This window comes from Cyprinus carpio, chromosome B15 (genome assembly GCF_018340385.1).
Source record: "Cyprinus carpio isolate SPL01 chromosome B15, ASM1834038v1, whole genome shotgun sequence".
Classification (NCBI taxonomy): Eukaryota; Metazoa; Chordata; class Actinopteri; order Cypriniformes; family Cyprinidae; genus Cyprinus; species Cyprinus carpio.
The window spans coordinates 9938582-9961952 of record NC_056611.1 but is presented as its reverse complement, the minus strand read 5'-3'; the positions used below and the strand labels follow the sequence as shown (position 1 = coordinate 9961952).

Here is a 23371-nt window from a genome sequence, read left to right as displayed (position 1 = left end):
CGATTAATTTAAATAATGTATATTTTAAATCAATTATATATATATATGAAATGAAAGAGAAGGTATTTTGTTGATGGTTTGTGTTTTTGAGTCTGCAGTCAGCACAGTCCCACCTGAGCTACAGGCACCATGTAAAGCACATTTACTGAGAGCAGAAGCTGTTCACACAGGACGTGTTCTTGTGTTCAAAGACGGCTAGATGAAGCACAGCAGACTGGAGCACAAATCAGGGCTCCCAGGGGGCGTTTTTAGAAGCTGAACTACTTTTAACTTGACATGGCACCTTAAAAAGATGGCGCAATATTCTGAAAAGCAGAAAGACACAATGTCAGTCTGACAAGTGCACATGCTCATAAGCTATTGATAGACTGATGTTCTATCTATCTATCTATCTATCTATCCATCCATCCATCCATCCATCCATCTATCTATCTATCTATCTATCTATATCTAATATTTCTAAACAATCTATCTATCTATCTGTCTGTCTGTCTGTCTGTCTGTCTGTCTAGTGCAACAAATTTCCATTTCTAAAATTGATTGATTGATTTATTGATTGATTTATTGATGTCACACTAAGTTATTGTTCCATCACTGGCTGATTTCTTTTTCCCTGCCTTAACTTAATCACGTTATTTAGACAGGAAAGGTTTGTTTGGATGGACTGGATGGCAAAAAAAAAAATAAAAATATATGTTATGTGTTTTGGGTGTTTATAGGGGTTATTGGTGTTATTGGTGGGAAAGAAAAAAAAAGTCATTTCTGAGATGGAGCAAGTTATGTATTAATTGAAGACAGGAATTTTCTAGGAAATAACATATGCAGATGAATCATTCACAATAAGACCACTAAAATGTATTTAGGAAGCAAATGAGGGTCATTTTTTGATTTCATGTTGACTTGAAATCTTTTCAGAACATAGCCAGGAGATGAAAGTAGATTCCATTTGTTATCTGATGTTAGTAACGGCAGGGCTTTTGTTTGTCTGATGAAAATAAGTCGCTTCATTAGTCTGCAGTAGAGAGCAGTACCATCACTGACATTTACGACTGCGTGTGTGTTCATGTGTGGGAGAGTGCAGGCTTGAAATAATGTATTATCTCTCTATATGTGCAGGTATTTACTCTAATTTTCTTGCAAAAACAACTGCTGTCATATTTTCGTGATCACAGTGCTTTGAAATGTTTTTTTCTCTCTTCGTTTGGTTTCTCCTTGGATCTGAGATTATATGTCAATTCAAATTGTACAGTAATTGACAATCTTGAAATTGGCTTTGTGAGGAGCTCCAAGCTATTCTTTCAACTTTATAAGGAATAGTTCACCTACAAATTAAAATTCGGCCAATATACAGCAAAGATGACTCTCTCCGTGATTCACACATAGGAATTCTTATGCATTCATTAACCTTAACTGAGCACCAAATGATGATTTCATTTACATTTATGCATTATGCAGACAAAAATGACTTGCGTTTCATTGTAGGTATACATTTTATCAGTTCATGTATTCCCTGGGAATCAAACCCATGACCTTGAGTACAGGAGCACTTCAGAACAGATATACTGTACATGCACATCACAGTCTAACTGCAAAAAGAAATGTAAATACTCCATGCTGTCCATCTTTTTCAGAATGTTCCTTTATACATTCCTGTATTATTCAGATTAAATTAAGATGAAAATTAACAAAAGTACTCAGTAGCACAGTAATATAAAACTATAAAGCAAATTAAAAATGTTCTCATTGTCATGTTCTTCCCATTATGTTAAAATGTAATAGATTATGTATTAAAATATATAAATTCTGGAAATATTTTCTGTAATTTATTCCTGTGATCAAAGCTGAATTTTCAGCATCATTACTCTTCCGTGTCACATGATTCTCCAGAAATCATTCTAACATGCTGAAACATGCTCAAGAAACATTTGAAATAGAAGTGTTGTAGCATTATAAAAGTCAGTTACACTTTATTTTAAGGTCGCCTTGTTACAGTGTAATTATACATTTAAATACTGAGTAATATTAATTAACTAAATACTCTATGGTTAGGGTTAGGATTAGGGGTTGGTTTAGGGTTACTTGCATGCAATTATACATAATTAATTATTATAATAGTAGATACATGTAACAAGGACACCTTAAAATAAAATCTTACCTATCAATTTAATGCATACTTACTGAATAAAAGTATTAATTTCTTTAAATAATAATAATACTGACCTCAGACTTTTAAACAGGATCAGGATCCGGTCTGCACCAGAGCAAATCAGAATTGGTTGATAGAAATAAATGAGGCCTAAATAATGACAATATTCTTATTTTCAGGTGAACTAAACTTTCACATTTTATATATATATAGTTTTATTTGTTCACATGAATCAAATGAAGGCAGAGTGGTTTGAATGATGAAATGATCTGATCTCATCTTGGTCCTCATCCAGTTCTTTTCCAAGGATTTGCATGTACAAGTCACACTAAAACTATCCGTATTTGTATTTTGTCATGTTTTCTTTTCACATCTCCCAAGTGAACTACATGCGCCAGTTCTTGGCAAGCTGTCCCGACTACACAGAATATGGGTAAAGCGCTTTCTTTTGCTCCATGTTTGCAAACACTCGGGTACTGAATCTGGCTCGGCCACTGCAGTCGCCAAGAGGGACAGACAAACCAGTCGGGGGGGTGGGGGGGGTTGATGTGACACTGACACGGATTGGAGGAAGTGAGCAAGCTGGCAAGATCAGCCATCATTCTGCCAGCGTTCAGCCAACATAATGCCCTCCTGGCACCGATCCTTTACCCACCTCCCTTGGAGTGGACAGATGTGTTGTTGTTGAGGGCGAAGTAACGGTGGTAATTCTGTAGTGGGAAGTGCCCGCTTCAAATTGTACATTAACCACGCCAGATGTTAATTAAGATAATTGTTTGGAACATGATGATAATAGAATGAGTAGCATGTGAATTTAGTGATCGTAGGAAAAGTTGTGTTGCCACTTGTTGTGGTGGATTGAAGGCGCGGACACACATCGCGGTTGTCATAGACACCAATTCCCATAGGTGCTCAGGAGCTCAAGCACCCACGGGAAATTGAGTGTTATGTAAAAGTGAATTCATTTCAGCACAGTTCATCAATTTGTGTGCTGTTAACACCAGCCAACTGTGACTGCATGATGCACAGTGAGTAGAAAATCTGCACTCTACTGTTCAAAAGTTTGGGGTTAGTATGATTGGTTACACTTTAGTATAGCGACCAGTTCTCTCTATTAACTAGTTGCTTATTAGCATGCATATTATTAACATATTGGCTGTTTATTAGTATTTATAAAGCACATATTCTGGATGACCATATTATAAATCCCTAATCCTACCCAATACCTAAACTTACTAACTATTAATAAGCAGCATTAGGAGATTAATGAGGCAAAAGTCATAGTTAATGGTTTGTCACTAGCAAGAACTGTACTGTAATATTTGTATTTAAATAAGTCTTTTATGATTACCAATGCTGCATAAATGTAAAAATTAATTGATTAATATTATAAAACATCATAATTTGAAATAGCTGTTTTCTACCTATTTTGAATGTAATTTATGCCTGGATTTTCAGCTTTCAGTATGCCAGTCTTTATTATTCCATGCCACAAAACTTTTTAAATTTTACTGTTTAAAATACTTTTAAGTTATAAGATACTTAGATATAAGATTGGCATGTGCAGAATGTCGATGCATTAGCCATTGTTTTATTGTGGGGAATGTATATGAATTTTAGATATTTTCATGTGCAGAATGTCGATGCATTAGCCATTGTGTTATGATAGGAAATAAATAGAATCACAGTAAAATGGATTTGTCTAAAAATTATTGTATATACAGGCATATGAATATTTACATATTTAATTGCACATATTTAATACACTTTGTCCACAAAGCCGTCATTAACAAATAGATAAAATAAACTTTGATATTCAACATAATATAATGGCATATCATAGGTCACTAGTTTCCAGAGACATACAACTAAATCAGTTAACCTAAAAACTTGCTTCGACTGATTAAATCTCACAAATGTTGATAATCAGATGAAATGATGAACTGGTACGTCTTACCCTACACTTCACATGTGTATGAATGGAAGTGAATGAAGCAGTCTATAGTGTGACTACTCAGGCACATTTTTGACTTTAACAGAGTCAAGTGCTGTCACAGAGACAGGTGTGATTTCTCAGAATAAATGTTTCAGTGATAAAACAGTTAAAACTGTTACTGTCAGGTAGTAGCAGAGGTTTTGTTATACAAAAATGTATATAAAACCTGATGGATAAAAAGCCATCTGTTCTTTTGTTTCAGAAGCTTCATGGAAAAGAATGAATAAATGTATTTTTAAGCAACTTAAGCATAATATAGCAATAAAACGGTACATTTTTTTTTTGTGACAAGCAAAAGACTTTATGAATTGTTGTAATGCTGTTAATTTACTTATGATGATATATCATTTATATTTATGGCTAAATTATTTCATTTAATTTGGTTAAGGAAAAAAAAACATGTTGTACTATGTTAGTTGTGTTGCCGCTTAATAACAAATGCTATTTGTTGTAATAGCACCACGGCTCAACATAATGTAGTACATATTATTTGATTTGAGTACATTTTATTTGCATACGTCCTTTTTCATAAGGATTGTGTGTGTTATTTTTGGAAAGTCATTATGCTGGGGGAAACATGCAAGGTGAACAATTTAAAGTGCATCATTTAAACGCAGCACTCTCAGTGGGAATAAAACAGTCATTGTCAGCAGTGTGTGGGGGCACGTTTGGCATCAGGAGATTCAGGGCAATAGTGTGCACTATTGAACGAGAGAGGAGGGCAAAGACAGAGTGAGTCGAGAGAAAATTGGCTGTGGTCACAATTAGGTCTGTAAACTGAGACTGAAGGATTGTCAATCTCCAGTGGCCTTGGGAAATGAATGGTCTGGTCTCGAGTGACTGGAGACTTTTCTGCAATCAGTATTAAAGGATTTAGGAGTTGGTGTCTCATTCAGTGTGCTGTAATAAGTGTGATTTGGTGGGTTGATATTCCTTTTGGTCAGATATTGTTCATCGTTGATTCAATCCATTGTTTTAATCTGTCATTCTGATTAAACTTTGTAGCATCTGGTTGCACCGTAAAGCAACAGAGAATGTTTTTATCCCAACCTGCCCATTATCCATATGTTGAAAAACCTCTTGAATCAAAAACAACTTGGCTGCTCTGTATTTATGGTGATTTGTGTGCAGGATTCAGTAGCGAATGTCACTGAACCGTCATTTGAAAAATGGCTTTAATGCTCAATCATGCACAATGACAGCGAGATGTGGCTTTAAACCAATCGGGGTGTGTGAGATATATATTATTACTGATGTGCTTAGGTACAGTACAGTCCATTATATATGGATTCTGGACCACTGGAATGAGGAAATGGAAAAGAAGATTGCTTATGGGCGCTCATGCTGAATTTCAAAGAGATTCAAAGGAATTATAATGTTACTGTGCAACTATGAGCACATCCTCTTTTAAAAAGACAGTCAATTGTGAAAGTGGGAATATGTGGAACCTGTGTTTGTGCAAAAACACCAAATTTGAAAAGGATGAGTCAACCATCACTATATCTATGGCCCATACTTATAGCGTATACAAATATGATTGGAAGTCATTGTGTATCGTTTGCACTTGAATGATATGTCAAATACAGATTTTAAGAAAAGGTGTGCTTTTTATTTTCAAAGAAATCAGCCTTTTGGTTCTTAACTGACGAACACTAAAACGTGTGAAAAAGCATAGAGTTACAATGAGCGATATCTTGGGACCAGAATATCACAGCGTTTATTCACAGTGCACACAAATGAGATTTGGTTTTCAAATATGTTCTTTAGGACTGACTATACTCTTAATTTGCAAGTGATGAAGTCTGATCCAATTGTTGATAATAATTTGGTAATTGATCATTTGTTGACATTGTTGATAATATATGGTGCACAACGTTAGTGGATATAGTAACAATGTGACAGTATGCCAAAAGCCAGAGTTGGCCATTGGAAAGAGTCAACGAAAATTGGAATTTTCTCACTGCTGTGCTGAACTCACCTATTTTACACAACCTGGTCTCAAAAAAAAATACGTACCTCTGTGCACTTTTTGTGCAACATCGATTTTACGTAACTTACTGCACATTTCGCTACAGTTTCAAAGAGAAATGTCCACTGAGTGGCGCTAAAACACTGGTTCAATTTGTGATCCCTTGCACGTTTTTATGGCACATTAATGTTAATGTGTTTGGTCTTGGCAGAATAGATCTGCTGCGGCAGAGCAAGTACTGAGATTTGCTACTGCCAATATATCCACAATATGCTGCTATGAGCCTGTAAGAAATACTGCTGCTGCACATATAACATATGTGAAATAACCCCCTTATATAACATACGTTGAAATCACCCTGTAGCAGATCAATACAGGTGGAGCTGGGAAAGGAGAAGGGTTTCTGAAGTGCGCTACAGCTGCTACAGCAGTTGCTAGCTAAGTATTTGAATGCTGAGCAACAAACTCACTGGCTGCTGATGTGAAAAAAAAAGAAACCAATTGGCTGCATCATGTGAATGAATGATGTAATTATAACAGATTGAGGTAGAATCTATGGCCTGCCCTATCTAGAGTTTTGTGACAGAACTTTGTTTTTAGCCTATTTACACATAGCAGCTAATGAATCAGAAGTCTTTTGCATTGACGGGAAATAGCGTACTTCTTCGTTGAAAAATAAATTACATATATATATATATATATATATATTAATGTGGCCTGAATTACATTTGCAAACATCAGACTTCTTGTGTTGTTCTGATCAAACTACAAAACAAGTACATTTAAGGTGGAAATGCCAAAAATTCTATCCCTGTCTAAAAAGCAACTTTGTGCTGGGCTATTTTGGCTGTGGTTAGTACACAAATAACTAGAAGCCTCTTAGAACATGCTAGCAAGCACCTAGTGATGCACTAGTGTAACTCATGCTGGTGACAGCTGGTATGGATGCTAAAAACCATTGCCTTTTGAGGCCAAGGGAGTAGGGTTTATCAGCTTATACTAGCTGGCCTCCATAACACCCACCCCAGTAAACCTCACTCCAATGCGGGGCATGGCACCAGCATAACACCAACATAACTACTTTCACACCATTCTAACCAGTGTCAACCAACAAGGGACATGGGAGACACAAACAAGGATGCAAAAATCCCAGGATTACCCACACAGCTCTTGCTAGCTGGCCTCCCTTACTCTCACCCCAGTAAACATCACTCCAGTCTGAGTCACAGATACACTGCAACTGGCTTTACTAACTGGATAGCTTGTACTAGTTGGCCTCTGTTTCACTTACCCCAGTAAACTCCTATCCGGGTCACGGCACCACTGCAGCTAGTCCTACTTGCTACATATCTCTTTCTAGCTGGCCTCTGATACATTCACCCCAGTAAATGACACTCCCATCCGGGTCACAGCACCAACTGGTCATACTAGCTGAATAGCTTGTACTAGTTGGCCTCCGTAACACCAAACCCAGTAAACCTTACTCACTTCTGGTTCACGGCACCACTGCAAGTGCCACTTACATTGTCTTCAGAATTTGTAAAAATCTGTTAGATATTGACTGATATGGATAGACTTTATGCTTTGTAGCAGTTATCATGCCAACAGAAATTATATTGTTTCTTACACTTGTTTCTTACAAATTATCAGCCTTCAGACCAAGAGAGGATGGGCGGATCAAGTTCACTCTCCTCCTCTGCACTAAACCCTTAACAAGACTTTAGTTCCCAGCATGCCAACAACCCAGTGGGCGGCCTATAGGCTCACAGATGGAGTGACATTCTGGTTCTCCGGAGTGATAATGCTGACCACTACAGAAATAACCTGCAATTTTTTACTAACTATACCATGGTGAAGAAGAGAGCGGACTAGATAACCCTCATTCATTGTCATTTGGCCTCATCATCAATCCTTTGTGTGAGGCAACTCCTACATGAGGGCTATATCTGAGAACAGCCTGTGAAACAGAGCGTTGGTAGAGCCTGAATATGTAAGGGAGGTGTGTATGTGTGTGTGATTCACATACAGAACACACTGTGATTCTGCGGGGGGGTGTGATTCTGGGCTAAATCCTAAATCAACCCTGCCTAGATTACCAGATACATTTCTCTTCTGCATGTATCTAAGTGAAGACACAGGAAGTCTGCGTTATACAGACACCCACCACTCTTCTGAATTATATATCAGTGGCTTATCCATAATAATGCCCACCGTGCCCTGTGTGCAGACTGTGTGATAGAGTGCCTAAGCCTGATGGATTGCTATGATTTCACAGGCAGCATCAAATTATTTTATATATTATTTTAAACGTAGTTTTTATATATATATATATATATATATATATATATATATATATATATATATATATATATATATTGTTAATGCAACACAGAATTTAATAGACTAACAGAAGGACATAGATATGGACATATATAGTTTTAATGTGCTTTTTTTAATTTGGCAATTAAGTTTGTCATTATGAGAACATTAAGACAGGTTAATTTAAACTTAAATTGTTTAAACTCATTATTAGTAAACAGATAAACACTATTAGATTTGGGGAGTTTATCTTTCTATTTTTCTATGGAAGTCCCAGTTAAGCCATTTTTATATGAAATGTGTTAGTAAAAATGTATGTATTATTTTATATATTTAAATATATTTTATTAGTAACATTTTAGTATAGGGACCAAATCTCACTATTCACTAGTTGCTTATTAGCATGCATATCACTAGCATATTGGCTGTTTATTAGTACTTAGAACATAATCTGAATGACCACATTCTGTATTCTTAATTCTACCCAATACCTAAACTTAACAACTACCTTACTAACTATTAATAAGCAGTAATTAGGAGTTTATAAAGGCAAAAATTGTAGCTAATTGTTAGTTAACAGTGAGAACTGGACTTTAAAATAAAGTGTGACCATTTTATTAATTCTAATACTGTGTATTGTTATATTGGTGGGCATATATGAAAATTATTAAATAAGATAGCTTGTATTTATTTACTGAAAACTGTGGGAAAACATGCTTTTATAATTAAATCAAATAACTGTTTTCTTTTTACTCAAATTGTTATTTTTACCGTATTTAAAGTTTAGATTCAGATTGTTCTTCAAGTACAGTAGCTGAAAAATATTTAGTCCCGGTGTTATTATTGTTAACTGAAACTAAAACTAAAAACTATTAAATAAAATAAAATATTAGGTGAAAACATAAATGTAAAAAACTTAAACATAAATGAATAATGTTCATTAATAAATTGAAATAAATTAAATAGAAATATAAAAAGTAATAAAAATGACAAATGCACATAAAAAAAATTCACTGATACTTAAACTGAAATAATATGAAAATATGAAATAACAAATATAAAAAACATAAAAAAATAAAAACGATAGAATTCAAAATATTAATAGTACTATAATAGCATATAAAAATACAATTGCCCAGCCCTAAGCATCCCAGTTTGGTGCTTAACCTCCCCTCCAGGGGGACTGTTACTGTAATAAGTGTACTTTTTACTTTGCTTTGGATAAAAGTATCCGTGCAACTGGTGTGGTTGACCAGATGTACAGTCCTGTACCTCAAGAGCTTGTGTATCCATTTTAGCCCAAGGCCATTAGGAGAGAAGTGCCCCGATGATGAGTCGCCGCCACTGAAAAATCGATAAGCACCATATGTCTCCCTTATCATGCAGTATTAATGCGATCGCAGCGGATGATTCATCATGCTAGTCAGGATAAATTAGAGTGTATATGTCCATATGTCTATTGCTTCCCTGTAACTTAATGTAAAGACCCAGCGTATGGGAAAACAGAACCTGCAGAAGGTATTCATTTTGCACTTTATAATGAGAGACCTAACTACCAGTTATTGTGAAATGTAACCTCACAGATCCTGAATAATTTAGGACTCTATTTTGTGGTGTGTCATACTGTATGTATCTTTCCCAGATGTGTTTGGAAATGTAGATGAATTGGAGCTCAAATACGATTCTGTGTATCTGAGAAGGTCTATAACTAATGCCATTTACGGTATACATATTGAAGACTTTTTTTTTTTTTTTTTTGAGCTGCAGCACTATTAACTGCTTTTTCAGTGGGTATCTCAAATGCTTCTGGCGCATGATTCCTGACATTCATTAGAGATGTTCAGCTCAAATTGCAAAAGGTCAAATTGCAGAGTGGGCTCTTAATTGGCCTGCGGCAATCAAAATGTTGTTATGTTCTAAATTACTGCATTAATGGACTTGTTAAATTGCTCATTAGATAAGAAGATTCAAAATGCAGAGGAATGACGTCAGCCGCTGTGACATTGTACAGTCGTCTGGTTATGTTTAAGTCTACAAAGGTCTGCAATTTTATATCAGTAAATTGTCTTTCCTTATACTTTTTGAAGGGGTCTATGTAATGCATCTCTCTAATGGGTATTTTTGGGTTTTACTGTATCAGCACATTCTGCATTGTCAATTCCATTTTGTCCCCAGTGTACTATTGAGGCCATCGTGATTTATATTAGCATCCAGTGCTGTGGGACAATAAATGTGAGAAATCAGACTGTGATCATTTACTAGATATTATCTATGTGGGGCAAAATCCTATTCTGGAATAAGTTGAAAAAGTCCAACATACATTCAACTCGAGCAACAAGGACATTAAAAAGGTACAAAAAGTGAGATCTCAGAGATAATTGCATAAGTAATTTCTTAATTTTCAATTATATTTGTTACAGGCATATTTCAGGCACATATTAAATGATTATTTAAAGCACTGCCAAGGCCATGGTTTCAGTTTTTCAGGAAATGCATGAACTGATTAAATTTGTACATTGAACAAAAATAATAAAGTTGTTTTGGATGAAAGTGTCTGCAGTATGCAGAAAAGTGGATATAAGAATACAGAATCTGTTATACGGAGATATGGTGCTCATTTGGGAAATGTGGGTTCAAATTTGGCTTGCAACCTTACCCTTTCTTTTGCACATCACTTCTAGGCTTTCAGCAGGATCAACAGCACTGAAACATCTCTGTTCCAATGTAAAAGAAATCAAAAGTGCTTTATTCCATAAAACGCTTCTACAATTACAGACTGCAATTTTTTTACTTTTTTCCAAACCATGATTTTGACTCCAAAACACGTGAAACAAGTCATCCCCATCTAACATTTCCACACTTACTTAAATGTCATTTTTAAAGCTCAACACCTCACATAGAGCCAAATGGTCTTCTAATGGGCTCCTTTCATTATAGCATTACCAGTCGATAAATGAAATGTTAAGTGCTGTGTGACATTTCAGAAAGTCTCTATTTGTAGCTTAGCATTAAGGATACTGGTAGGTAGAGATAAGGGATGGTTTCTACTATGACTGTATTAAACTCATTAGGGTCTTACATCTTTGTTGTTTATGAATGTGAAGAAAGACAAAGGTTGATTGAGTTTAAAAGTATGCTTGATTATTAACTAATGACCATTTAGCTTGATGTTCACAGAGTGGACGATCAATGGTTAAACACCTGTAGTGACCTTCAAACGTCATAATCTTGAGGTCTAATTTAACTTTAGTTACCTGCTATTTTTGAGGAAATGCTTTTAACAGTGTTCCTCCTCAAAAGGGTAAACAGCCGCCAGTCCTGTCTGATGAAACAATCTCTGCATGTTTGCATATTCTGTGTGCAGTTGCATTTCTGGATAAGCCGTGGATATTGTAAGTTCTGCTTCTCAATTTTACATGCTCACAGCTCACATGAAAGCATTGTGTTCTTCGACTGACCCAAAAATGTCTTGTCTTGTGTTTTGATATGGCAACAAGCTTGATGAACAAAGGCTAACTTTTTGTGATGCAGCATAAGAAACTAAACCTTAGAGATCTGTCAGAGATAATTAGGCTCTTTTATGCGCACTAGCTATTCCCCATTGTTAGCTGCGAATGTCTAATGTCAAATTTGACCTGATATGACTTAGTATAGAAAAGTCTAATAATTCCACAAGTGCTCATATGTCATCACATCAGATGTTGCCCAGTTTATCCCTTGCACCTGGATATGTTTTAACCTCTGATCATTGGCCATCTGCAGTAGAGCACTTTCTTGGCCCCTGAGAGCTGCTGGGAAGTAGCTTCCTGTCTGCGATGGAAGTACAAGATCACGTCCCTGCAATAATCTCAGCCTGTCCAGATAGTGACCAATCACAGCTGGCCGTTGGAGCAGTCTAATTGCAGAGAGTGGGACTTCTGGCTTCTCTAAATGTGTCAGTGCCAAGACTGACGTTGCCAGCTGCGGGACAGTCACAGCCCCAGGGCCTGTCGCTCATGCCACCGTCTCCTCGTCAGATGGAGTGGTCTGATTATGTCAGAGTAGAAGTTCTGCTCCATAGTTGGATGTTAAATGTGGTTTCAGAGCCCGTGTGGAAAAGTGCTGGGAGTCTCTCAAAGTGCACTGCCAAATGATTGTTCACAAGTAAGGTGCGAAGACATTTTGTCGGCGGCTCTCTTCCTTCCAAGAGCAACAACACCAAATATATCTAAACACACAATATTATCCAAACGTGCCCGTATCCACATGCCCTTAGGACCTTGAAAATAACAATCACAATCTGCTCCATTATTCCCCACTGCTGTCTTCTTCAATTTAGCCGTAATTCTTCTTACCAAGTTTTATTTGTAAGAGTCTTAGATAAAATCAATGCAGCTATTGGAGAAAAGCACCACCTAAACATACTGAAACATGGATCCGCATCATTAGGCAGTTGTCAGACTGCTCCAGCCCAAGGGAATGCTGGGATGTCTGTCGGGTCATCTGCAAGTCAGCCGTGGAGAGTTGCCTTCTTCCCCAAAAAAGATAGATAAGGCCGCAAGGTCAAACCGAAGGATTTACGCTGCTGGAATAAACTGCGTTGAAGAAGTCAGAGGATGTTGCAAACCAACCATTTCATCACGTCGACTTCTTTAAGCTCTGGGAAAAAGAGCTTTGTCAGACGTTGGCATTTCACGGAGGTTGTGACAGATTGGAGCTAACTCTGGGCATCTGGCAGGCTTTCGATTCTTTTTTTGGAAATGTGGATGCGGAGTTGTGCCAGCCCCTGTTGGCCTGCGTTGAATTGATAACAGTTGTCTGTGGGGTTATTCAAACCTTTGTATACTTGTTTCTGTCAATGGATTTGGGATAATGTTTCGAGCTTGACACCATTGTGTCAGAATAAGACGTAGCACAAAGTCTCAGTGTAAGTGAAATGAACCAGCACATCACGAGATAGTTATATCAAGTTCTTTTTGAGAGTAGTATTCACCTCTTCGTTTGACCCCAGTGCAGAGACAGATTTGACCACTGAAGGAAGTCGATTTCAGACTCTGTGTGGGTGGATCTTTTTTCTTCCTCTCAGTATCTATCTTCTCCTCTCTGTCTTTCTTTTCAACGCCCACATCCCTATATTTTATCATTGTAGGGCTTGAATGGAAACCGCCAAGCGTTTTAGAGTCTAGGCATTGTACCATCAACCCTCGGATGCGGTACAAACAGCGACTGTTCCTCGCCTTGGCAGCTTATCATCACCTTTGTGATGTTCAGTGTATGAGTGTGTATGTGTTTGTCTTTTCTGTAAACAACAAGGGAGCGCACTCTTTTCTTCCATTCCTCCCTCTGTGTCTGAGGAAGATAGAGGGATATGGGCTGGTGGAAATGTGTCATCTGTTCCTAAGCTTTGATGGTTCTTGTCTCACCGGGTTTCGTTGGACCCTATCAGCAAGCCCATGTGTAGAGCGAGCCCAGAGCCCTGATCACCTTTCCTCCCTTTATCCAATCCCGCTGTGTCTCCTTGCCAAAAAAAAACCCCCAAGGCATTTGCCATCTCCACAAACCCTCTATTCATTCTCTATTCATAACTCAGCACACATTCAGAAGGAATATTTAAACAGTCTTGACACATCCTCTAGAAAGATGCTGTCTTGTAGCGTCAGATCTTATTGTTTGGAGACACGTTGTCTTTTTTAACATTAATGTACATCTAAAAGGCTTCAAAAGACGAAACAATTGTCTCTGCTGACATGTAAGTAAATCCTTTTTTCTGATATGACATGTCATTGTTTGCATGTAACAACGTTCCCAAAAGGGCAGTGAACACGTCTATGAGGAATTCCCCAGTGTTACAGAGTTTACAGAGACCAAACGTGAATGTCAACACACTTTTGCTGAAACGAAACTATGTTGGGACACCCTATACAATTCATAGCATGATGAAACCGACTTTACTACTGTACTTTGACATATTTCCACTACCTGGTCTCATAGCAAAAATGTACCTGGGGATTTATTTTTTTTGTTAGACTTATATTACCTACCTTTAATTAAATAATATATCTGTTTGGATTATATTTTTTGTGTTAATAAAGTGTAATTTTCGCACAATTACTTAAAGAATGTTATGTTATGACTTCAAAACCATTTTAATATGTTGGGAGATTTGAAAACTGATGCTTTTGAATGTTGGCATCGCACATATCCAGCTTCATATCTATGGGTTTTCATAGACATAGCTTTGTTCGGTACCTCACGGAGTACGGGGATGTACTTGAGAGGTGAGGAGCCGTGTAACTACGGTTCGACACAACAGTTCAAATCTGCATATAAGGAAGTTCAAATGGCACCGCTGCATCAACAAATGCGCCTTTATATCAGTTTTGCATTTGTTTACACTATCTGGTAGGTTTAGGTTTGGGTTCCAACACGATAGAGGATTAACTTTTAGCATCAATCCCCGGAAATTTGAATTCTGAGCTGCCACAATACGTGCCTGAAGCAACGTAATAAAAACTATGCAATGAGTACCTATATCTGAGTTGTAAATATGTGCCAGGGTTCACAAATTGAACCTGTGTTTTAGCGCCACTCAGTGGACATTTCTCTTTGAAACTGCAGTGAAAGTGTAGTAAGGTATGTAAAATCAATGTTGCAGAAAAGTACCCAGAGGTAGGTGATCAATAAGAAAAAGAGTGGGACTTGATTTTGGATTGTGAGCATTGCATAACAGAATAGATGCAGATCTGTATGCGATTGGCTTAACTGGCTTAAAAATACGGTCCTACTTTATATTAGCTGGTCTTAACTACTATGTAATTACTTTTATAATAATAACGTGATGCAATGCATTTAAGTAATTTCTGTAATACATTTATAATTACAATGTTGACCCATGCCTTACACCTTATCCCACCCTTAAATCTACCCATACAACCAAATCTGTCCCTAACCTTACCCATATCCCAGCTCAAATTACAATGTCAATTAAAATGTATTATATATGTCAATAGGCAGACTGAGGTGAAATATAAAGTCCGTGAGATGTTAAATGAAAATCCTCAGTCTCTCTTACTTTTTTCAAATGATATAATACAAGTGAATTGTGCCTTTTTAGATGGTGTGAGGTGATGAGTATAGGTGACCTTCCTACTCATCAGTCTCTCGGCTGCCGCAAACTCTTCTTGGAAATTGCAAACAAAATGGATGAATGGCTGCTTTTGGCAGACAGGTGGAAAGTGTTGAAACTCCAGTTAAGAGGCAACAAACGGCTTCAGTTTGACGGTGACAGTCAATCGCAGTTTTTATTCAGAACAGTGAGAGTTTCGAAAACGTTTGTATCACTACTGTGTGACTAAACTCATGAATAATACATAATGTCATGAATTAGTAAGCAAACATAAGTCCTAAGCTTCACCTCCGAGGTGTTTCAAGCTCGAAAATCTCTAATATTAACAAAAAGACACTGTGGTCCACTAACACTAAAGTACCATGGCATTGATAATCTGCTATATTTGTTTATCTGTGTACTTTTCTCAAATCTGGTCAGGGTCCAGAGGTTATTTTCAAGAGACACCCTAGAAATTCAATTCCCTCAAGAGTATCAGGACCTAGATTTACCATTTGATCCAAAGGATGTTGTCTTTTACTATATGGTTTCCACATCATATTGGGTCATTAGGACCCATGCAGATCACAGAGTGGGCGCCCCCTGCAGGCCTCACTATGTGCTCCAGCAGCAACCTAATTTTCACCAGGTCTCTCATTCAGGTATTGACCAGACTCCAGGCAAGAGTTGCAGAATAAATATTCTTTGAAGCACATACCAATACTGTGTGATACCATGGTGCATAAACAGTTGCTACATTTGCATGCAACCAAATAATCCGTTAGTAATAGATCGATGGCTCAATCAGACTGAAAAGCCTTCATGTAAACACTTTAATCAATCTGACTGAGCTTGATCTGACTGTAATTTCGATCAGATTGGAACTGGTGGTGTAGACCTTTCCTAATCCAATCGAGAGTGCATGTAAATGCTTGGATAAAAAAATGAAATTGGAAAGTACTGAGCATGGGCAATGAGGTAGAAATGGCGTAATGATGTATGACGCATGGAAAGAGCTGTTGTTTGTGTAGAATGAAGTGTCATAAATGACTGTCATGTTATTCTAAAATTCTCCTTCCACTCATCATCTGTGAAGTGGAGCAGAACAATGTCCCATCAGTCCTGCAGCATGGCACAAATGCTTCATGTGCTCATTGTCTCCTAATTAGGACCCAAAATAGAAAAATATTAAGTCTGCTCTTTAAAACAAAGAAAATAAGCAAGGCTTTGTTTGTTATATTCTTTTTTGTTTTGTTACATTCTTTGATATTTAATATGCAGTTCTCAGATTAAACACTAAATATTAATATACCATTTTTCACAATACATGTTGTTTAAAAGTAACTTTACAGGCTATAGTTGTTTTTTTAGTTTGTTTTGTTTTGTTTTGTTTTTTTTGTTTGTGTTTGTTTGGATTTGTTTTGTTTTTGTTTGTGTTTGTTTGTTTGTTTTACCTATTTTATATGCAACTTTTTTTTGTCTCTTACCTTACTTAATTGCAATAGTTGTTGTCGTTGTTTTTGTTGTTGTTGTTTTGTGTTGTTTTGATCCTCCAATAATGAGTAGAGGAGTAGATGTTTCAGTTGGGATGATTTCATTGGTGTAAATATTGGTGATTGTGTGACAGACGTGTAATGCATTGCACATTTACAGTAAATCATTTTTATGAACGGTTCCACCAACACAGTGCTTTAAAACAATGCTGTTTAAGAACTTTAGCACATAAACTTTAGTATATGCAGAAACTTACAGCAGATACTTTTTTGTTATATTCTTTAATATTTAATTCCTGCTTGTTGACTTTGAAAAATAAACCCACACTGAGGAATATTTGAAGTAAGAAGTGTGACGTCCCTTATTTATTGTGTGAGCAAGAAGGTGTCTTTCTTTGTGTTTTAGTTATTTGGCTGTATCTCCCCAGGAGCAGGATTTATATTTTATCTAGAGGCATACAGTAGATTCTTTTTGCCCATTTTTATGAGTTACTCATTGCATTAAGATTATTATTTCTTTCATTACTTTTTCATTTAAGATATTATTTTTGTATGCCTAACTCTGTATGTTATTTAAAGATACACAAATAAAATTCCCTTTCTTTTTTGCTTTACTCATGTCCTGAATCCTTCGCTCAACCAGCTCCAATACACATGCAGAGATATTACCATCTGATACCATCACTTTACCATGGTACCATTCAAACACGTTTTCAGGCAATGTGACTGTTGGATGTTTTTCCAAATGTCCTTTTTACCTTACTGATTAGTTACTGATTGCTTATGATATGTTTTTATGTCTCAGCATTAAGGGACAACCGGATTGAACTGGTTCGAGCCTCTTGGAAGGAGCTGACCATCAGCATCAATGATGTTACTCTGTCAGATGAAGGACAGTATACATGCTCGCTCTTCACCATGCCTGTCAAGACCTCCAAGGCCTTCTTGACTGTATTAGGTAAGACCTCTCGTAGATCAGTCTCCCTCTCATCCTCATTAAGCTGTGCTTTTAAGGTCAACACACTCATCGCTGATCTGGGGTCAGTGAGTTCTCTCCCATCACATGATCTTGTTTTTGCACTTTGGTGGCACAGGGAATGGTGTAAATGAGAGAATTTCACACTGGCTGATGGAGCCATTAGATGTGTCAATGTGTGCTTTGGTTTATGATCAGCTTGTGCTAGAATCTGCAGTTCTCACTCTGTACACTGTATGTTTATATGCCACTTTTAGTTTATTTTTATATACAGCTTTTCACAGTACATATTGTTTACAAGTACATTTACAAACAATAGTTGTTTTTAAGTTTTTTTTTTGTTTGTTTGTTTGTTTGTTTGTTTTTTTTGGGGGGGGTTGTTTTTTATACATGTTATTTACAAGTACCTTTACAGATATTAGTTGTTGTTGTTTTGTGCAGTACTGGGACTACTTTTACCTTATTTTTAACCTTTAACTTTACAGACGATTGTTTTGTTTTGTTGTGCTTTTTATTATTATTATTATTATTATTATTATTATTAGCTTTTTTTGTAAAGCACATACAAGTACTGTTTAAAAAGTACCTTTACAGACAATAGTTGTTGTTGTGGTTGTTGTTTTTTTTTGTGTGTGTGTGTGTGTGTGTGTGTGTGTGTGTTTTATTATAATTGTTTGTTTGTTTTTGTTTCTAAGCATGTACCTTTATAAATAATATTTTTGTTTGTTTGTTTGTTCCATAAACAACTTCTTTTTACCTTATTTTTATATTCAGCTTTACAGACAATAGTTTTGTTTTGTTATGTATTTGTTTTGTTTTAAATCATCAAACAATATTATGACTACTTTTTTTGTTTATAAACAGCTTTTTTAATACAATATAAAGTCTACAATTACCTTGATAGACAATATTTTTTGTGCTTTATTATAATTGTTTTGTTTACAATCAATAGTTGTCATTTTTGTTTGTTTGTTGTTTTGATCAGTCAACAGTGGTGGGACTACTTCATCTTACTTTTATATACAACTTTACAGACAATAGTTTTGTTTTGTTCTGTATTGGTTTTGTTTTTTGTTTTAAATCATTAATTGGTGGGGCTACTTTATGTTAATATACAATACATACAGTTTATAAGTATCTTTACAGACAGTAGTTGTTTGTTTTTGTTGTGTTTTGTTTTGTTTTGTTTATCCAGCAATCCTGGGACTATTTTTATAGACAAATAAGCTTTTGATTCTGCATTATGCGTCCAGCATTTTGTCACACTATGCTACATGTTTTACATTTTAATGTAAAATTGTTAAGCCAGTTTTCTCATTTGTTCATTCTAACACCTATTCTGGTGTGTTACTGTAATACAGTTTTTGTTAGTGGTTTGGTTTGATGTAGAAAAGACTGTGGTAGAAACCAAAATGCATTTGTGTTCTCCATCTCTATCACTCAACAAATTCTTCCTTTTCCAGTAAAATCACAAAATACCATACAGCAGAATATGTCACTGTACTGATATATATCTGCTGACAAACTTATATATAAACTGACAAACATGTTTTCTATTAAAAAAAAAAAGTCAGTCGAGTAACATTTGAATTTCAGGCAAGAAATATTATTCTGAACCACATCATGTTCAGGTGGGGACTGAGCCCTGAAATCGTAGAATCACGCGTGTTTCCATCAGCGCTGCCTATAATCCTCCTCCTCTGTTTGTGTATCAGGTGTTCCAGCGAAACCAGAAATCACAGGCCTCTCGAGACCTGCCCAGGAGGGGGAGGACGTCACACTGACATGCACCACATCTGGCAGCAAACCGGCTGCTGACATCCGATGGTTCAGAAACGACAAGGAGGTGCAAGGTAAACAAATCCCCCCGGATAGCCTAGAGCTGATTGTGTGCAAAGAACAGTTGCACATTTTGTCAGTGTGCAAGTGGTACATGGTGCGTGATGTGTATCTTTACACCAGCACCTTCATGAATTGTGCAGCTCTTTATGAAACATCTCACTGTCACAGTTATGTTCCGTTTTGGTTCTGTTTGTCTCCTCATTTCCCTGAGTTCCCTTGTCTATTAGTTTCCATGGTTTTTGATTAATTAGCTCCACACCAGTTCTCCCTAATTACCTTTTCTAGTATTTAAGCCCTGTTTTGCCCTAGCTCCTTAGTTTGGTATTGATGTTGATATTGTCTTTGTCTCCTGGATACATGTGATCAAGTAAAAAGTAATTTTTATTATTATTATTTTTTTTTTACCTTGAATACATTTGAGCACTTCTATACATACAAAACATCTTATCATTTAAAAAAAAAAATAATAATTAAATAGATATTTCAGAGTATTTTTTTTTAAATAATGCATTTCTCCAGCCTGTGGGTTTATTATTATTTCTACTCCTGCGTTGTGACCTTTCCATAGCTACACGTGACAGAATACCGGAACTCAGAGTTTAGATATACACTCCGTTTTCTTTCATTTTGTTTTTTTGATTTCATTTCTCTCCCCTCTAAATTACAATTATTAAAAAAGGATGTGATTTCATGTGATTTTCAGAGATCTTACTAGGCATTTCTAAGACGAGAGTGTCTGGATGTGTGCGAGACAAAGACAATTCTTAAAGAAAATATAAATCAGTAACACTTTAGAATAGGGATAAATTCTCACTATTAACATAGCATACCTATGATTAACATATTGGCTGTTTATTAAAGTACATATTCTGCATGACTTTATTAAACATCTCTAATCCTACCTTATATCTAAACTTAACAACTACCTTACTAACTATTAATTAGCAGCAAATGAGGAGTTTATTAGGTCCCACTTTATATTAAGTGTCCCTAATACCTGTGTACTTACATAATAACTAGATGTGTACATAGTATGCAACCACAGTGTAAGTACACATTGGTACATAGTATCTACAGCTCTAAAGTTTGTGTAACTACACACATGTGACAACCCACTGAATGGTATGTGTAAGTACAAATGTGTAACAGGACAGTGGTAACAACAGTTTTTGGTAATGAAAGTACAAATGTGGAACAGGACTTACAGCACTTTTTGGTAAAGAAAGTGTTAAACTTTATATTAGATTTATCATGTAATTACTCTGATGTTACACAGCAGCGGCCAGTAAGTTAGGCTTTACATATAGATTGTGGTTGGTGTCCAGAATGTTACACTTTATATTAAGTGGACAAGAATTACTATGTAAGTACACTGGTTTACAGTGGTGCACCAACTCCAACTCTAAATCCAACTCCTCCCACTTTACATATCCCTAAACCTACCCATCTCCACCCCTGGATCCCATTTTCACCCCTAAACCTACCCATCTCCACACCCTGGATCAAATTATTTCAATTACTCTTATACATATTGTTGTTACAAAATGTAGTTATATAAGTCCTGTTACACATTTGTACTTACACAAAGCATCCTGTTGTTACATGTGTGTAGTTATACAAACAAAAGAGCTGTAGATACTATGTACCAATGTGTACTTACACTGTGGTTACATAATACGTACACATCTAGTTACTTTGTAAGTACACAGGTATTAGGGACACAATATAAAGTGGGACCAAAAAAACATATATGTATTATTATTTTTATTTAAAAAATTTTATCTAATCATTGGCTCAACTGATGAGGTAAAACAAGACTATATATGTATCCGAACATTGTACCTTATCAGACAGGAAAGATTTTTTTAAAAAGGAATTGCGTTTTTTGAGTCAATCCATTGTACGATAGCACAGCATACGGTAACACATCAGTTCAACTTTAACCAATATGTTACCCCAGACATCCCTCTGAGGGCAGAGACATGCACGTCTCATGCAGAAGCCCCAGTCGGCTGATCTGGAGCTGGTGATTGATGGCCTGAGACTCCGTCAGACAGGCCTGACTCAGAGATGGCATTCACGCAAGCCGCACTTAAAGGCCAGTGGCACGCAGGAACAGAGCATCACAGTCGGACCGCCTGTCACTCACTCCGATTCAAAAGAATCTCGCTCTGTGATCTGATCTTGTGAGATGGATTGGATGTGCTTCTGGAGACCAGCATGCAGGCCCAAACAGAATATGTAACACGGTGCGATACCGCTCACTTTAGGATGGTCAGGGAGATACGAAGCCTTGTGGAACAGGTCACGTTAATGGATACCCTGGCTGCCGTTGACAGAACTTCCAGTGTGGGCTGTGCTTGCAACTCTAGAAACTTCAGCACAAATCCAGGATCTCCTGAGAGCTTATTTACCACGGAGATACATGCAGGTTACTATATCTTGATCTGTGCTAAATATACTACACTAATTTTCCTCTGGGTCAATCTTTCACTTGCTTTTTATGCTGTTCTACTGCACCAGCCATTCCTGAGGACTTTCTTAAAATGGGACATGAAGTTCACAGCAGGGGTTTAGTAACTACTAGTTAATTTGTACCTAAATTTGTACTTAATTTGGTTGCACCGTTAGTTCTTAAAGGGACAGTTCACACACAACTTCTTTCTCCTGTAGAACACAAAGGATATTTTGAAAAATGTTGGTAACTGTTTTGACTTCTAATATATGTGCAAAAAAATAAATAAATAACTAATACTTCTCTCAATATCTGTAATTTTTGACAGAAGAAAAATTCTGAAAGGTTTAAAATGACATAAGGGTTAGAAAATGAAGTCAAAATTTAAATTTTTTGGTATCCCATTTTTTGGTATTTTTTGAGTTATTTTGGGATCCCTCTACTTTTTAAATTTGAAGTTTAAAATTGTAAATGGTAATAACTTTTATTAAAATATAGTTCTTATATAAACTAACATTTAGTATGTAGATAATATTATGGAAATCTAACAATGAGGGATAAATAGGCCTAGTAATAATTTTATTTATCCCTAATAAAATAGTACAAACTGGATTTTTTTCCATTTTTTATTTGATTTTCATTTTCTTTTCTTCTTCTTTTTCTTTTTTTTTAATTTTTGAAATTTTTGCATTTTTTGATAAGACAGTGACAAAAATCTTAATATTTATTTAGTTTTTTGCCCTATTTTATTTTATTTTATTTAGTACTGTGTTTATTTATTATGTAAATTTAAATACACACGCATACAATATATATTTTAAAATGTATATACATTTATATATTTATTTTATTATATTTTAGTTAATTATTTAAAAATATTTAATACATAAACATAACATATTTTCTTAAATATATACATGTATGTGTTTGTACTTATAAATACATAATAAATATACACAGTACACACCCCTATATTACGTTAAAAAACTGCTACTTTGGATGTGATTAATCATGATTATTTTTTTGATAGCACTAACATATACGTGTATACACACACACACATACATTCTTATATACTGTATAATTCTGCT

The 23371-nt window shown here is 36.0% G+C and overlaps 1 protein-coding gene across 6 annotated transcripts in view; it reads left to right on the top strand.

Moving 5' to 3' along the window:
- Nucleotides 1-23371, top strand: part of LOC109058307 (cell adhesion molecule 2-like) — a 223023-nt gene that overhangs the window by 174378 nt on the left and 25274 nt on the right. For all 6 annotated transcript variants that reach the window (XM_042739165.1, XM_042739161.1, XM_042739166.1 and 3 more), the window contains exons 4-5: nt 17813-17965; nt 19699-19836. In XM_042739165.1, the coding sequence (XP_042595099.1) occupies nt 17813-17965; nt 19699-19836 (291 nt within the window). The remainder of the gene's footprint in view (nt 1-17812; nt 17966-19698; nt 19837-23371) is intronic.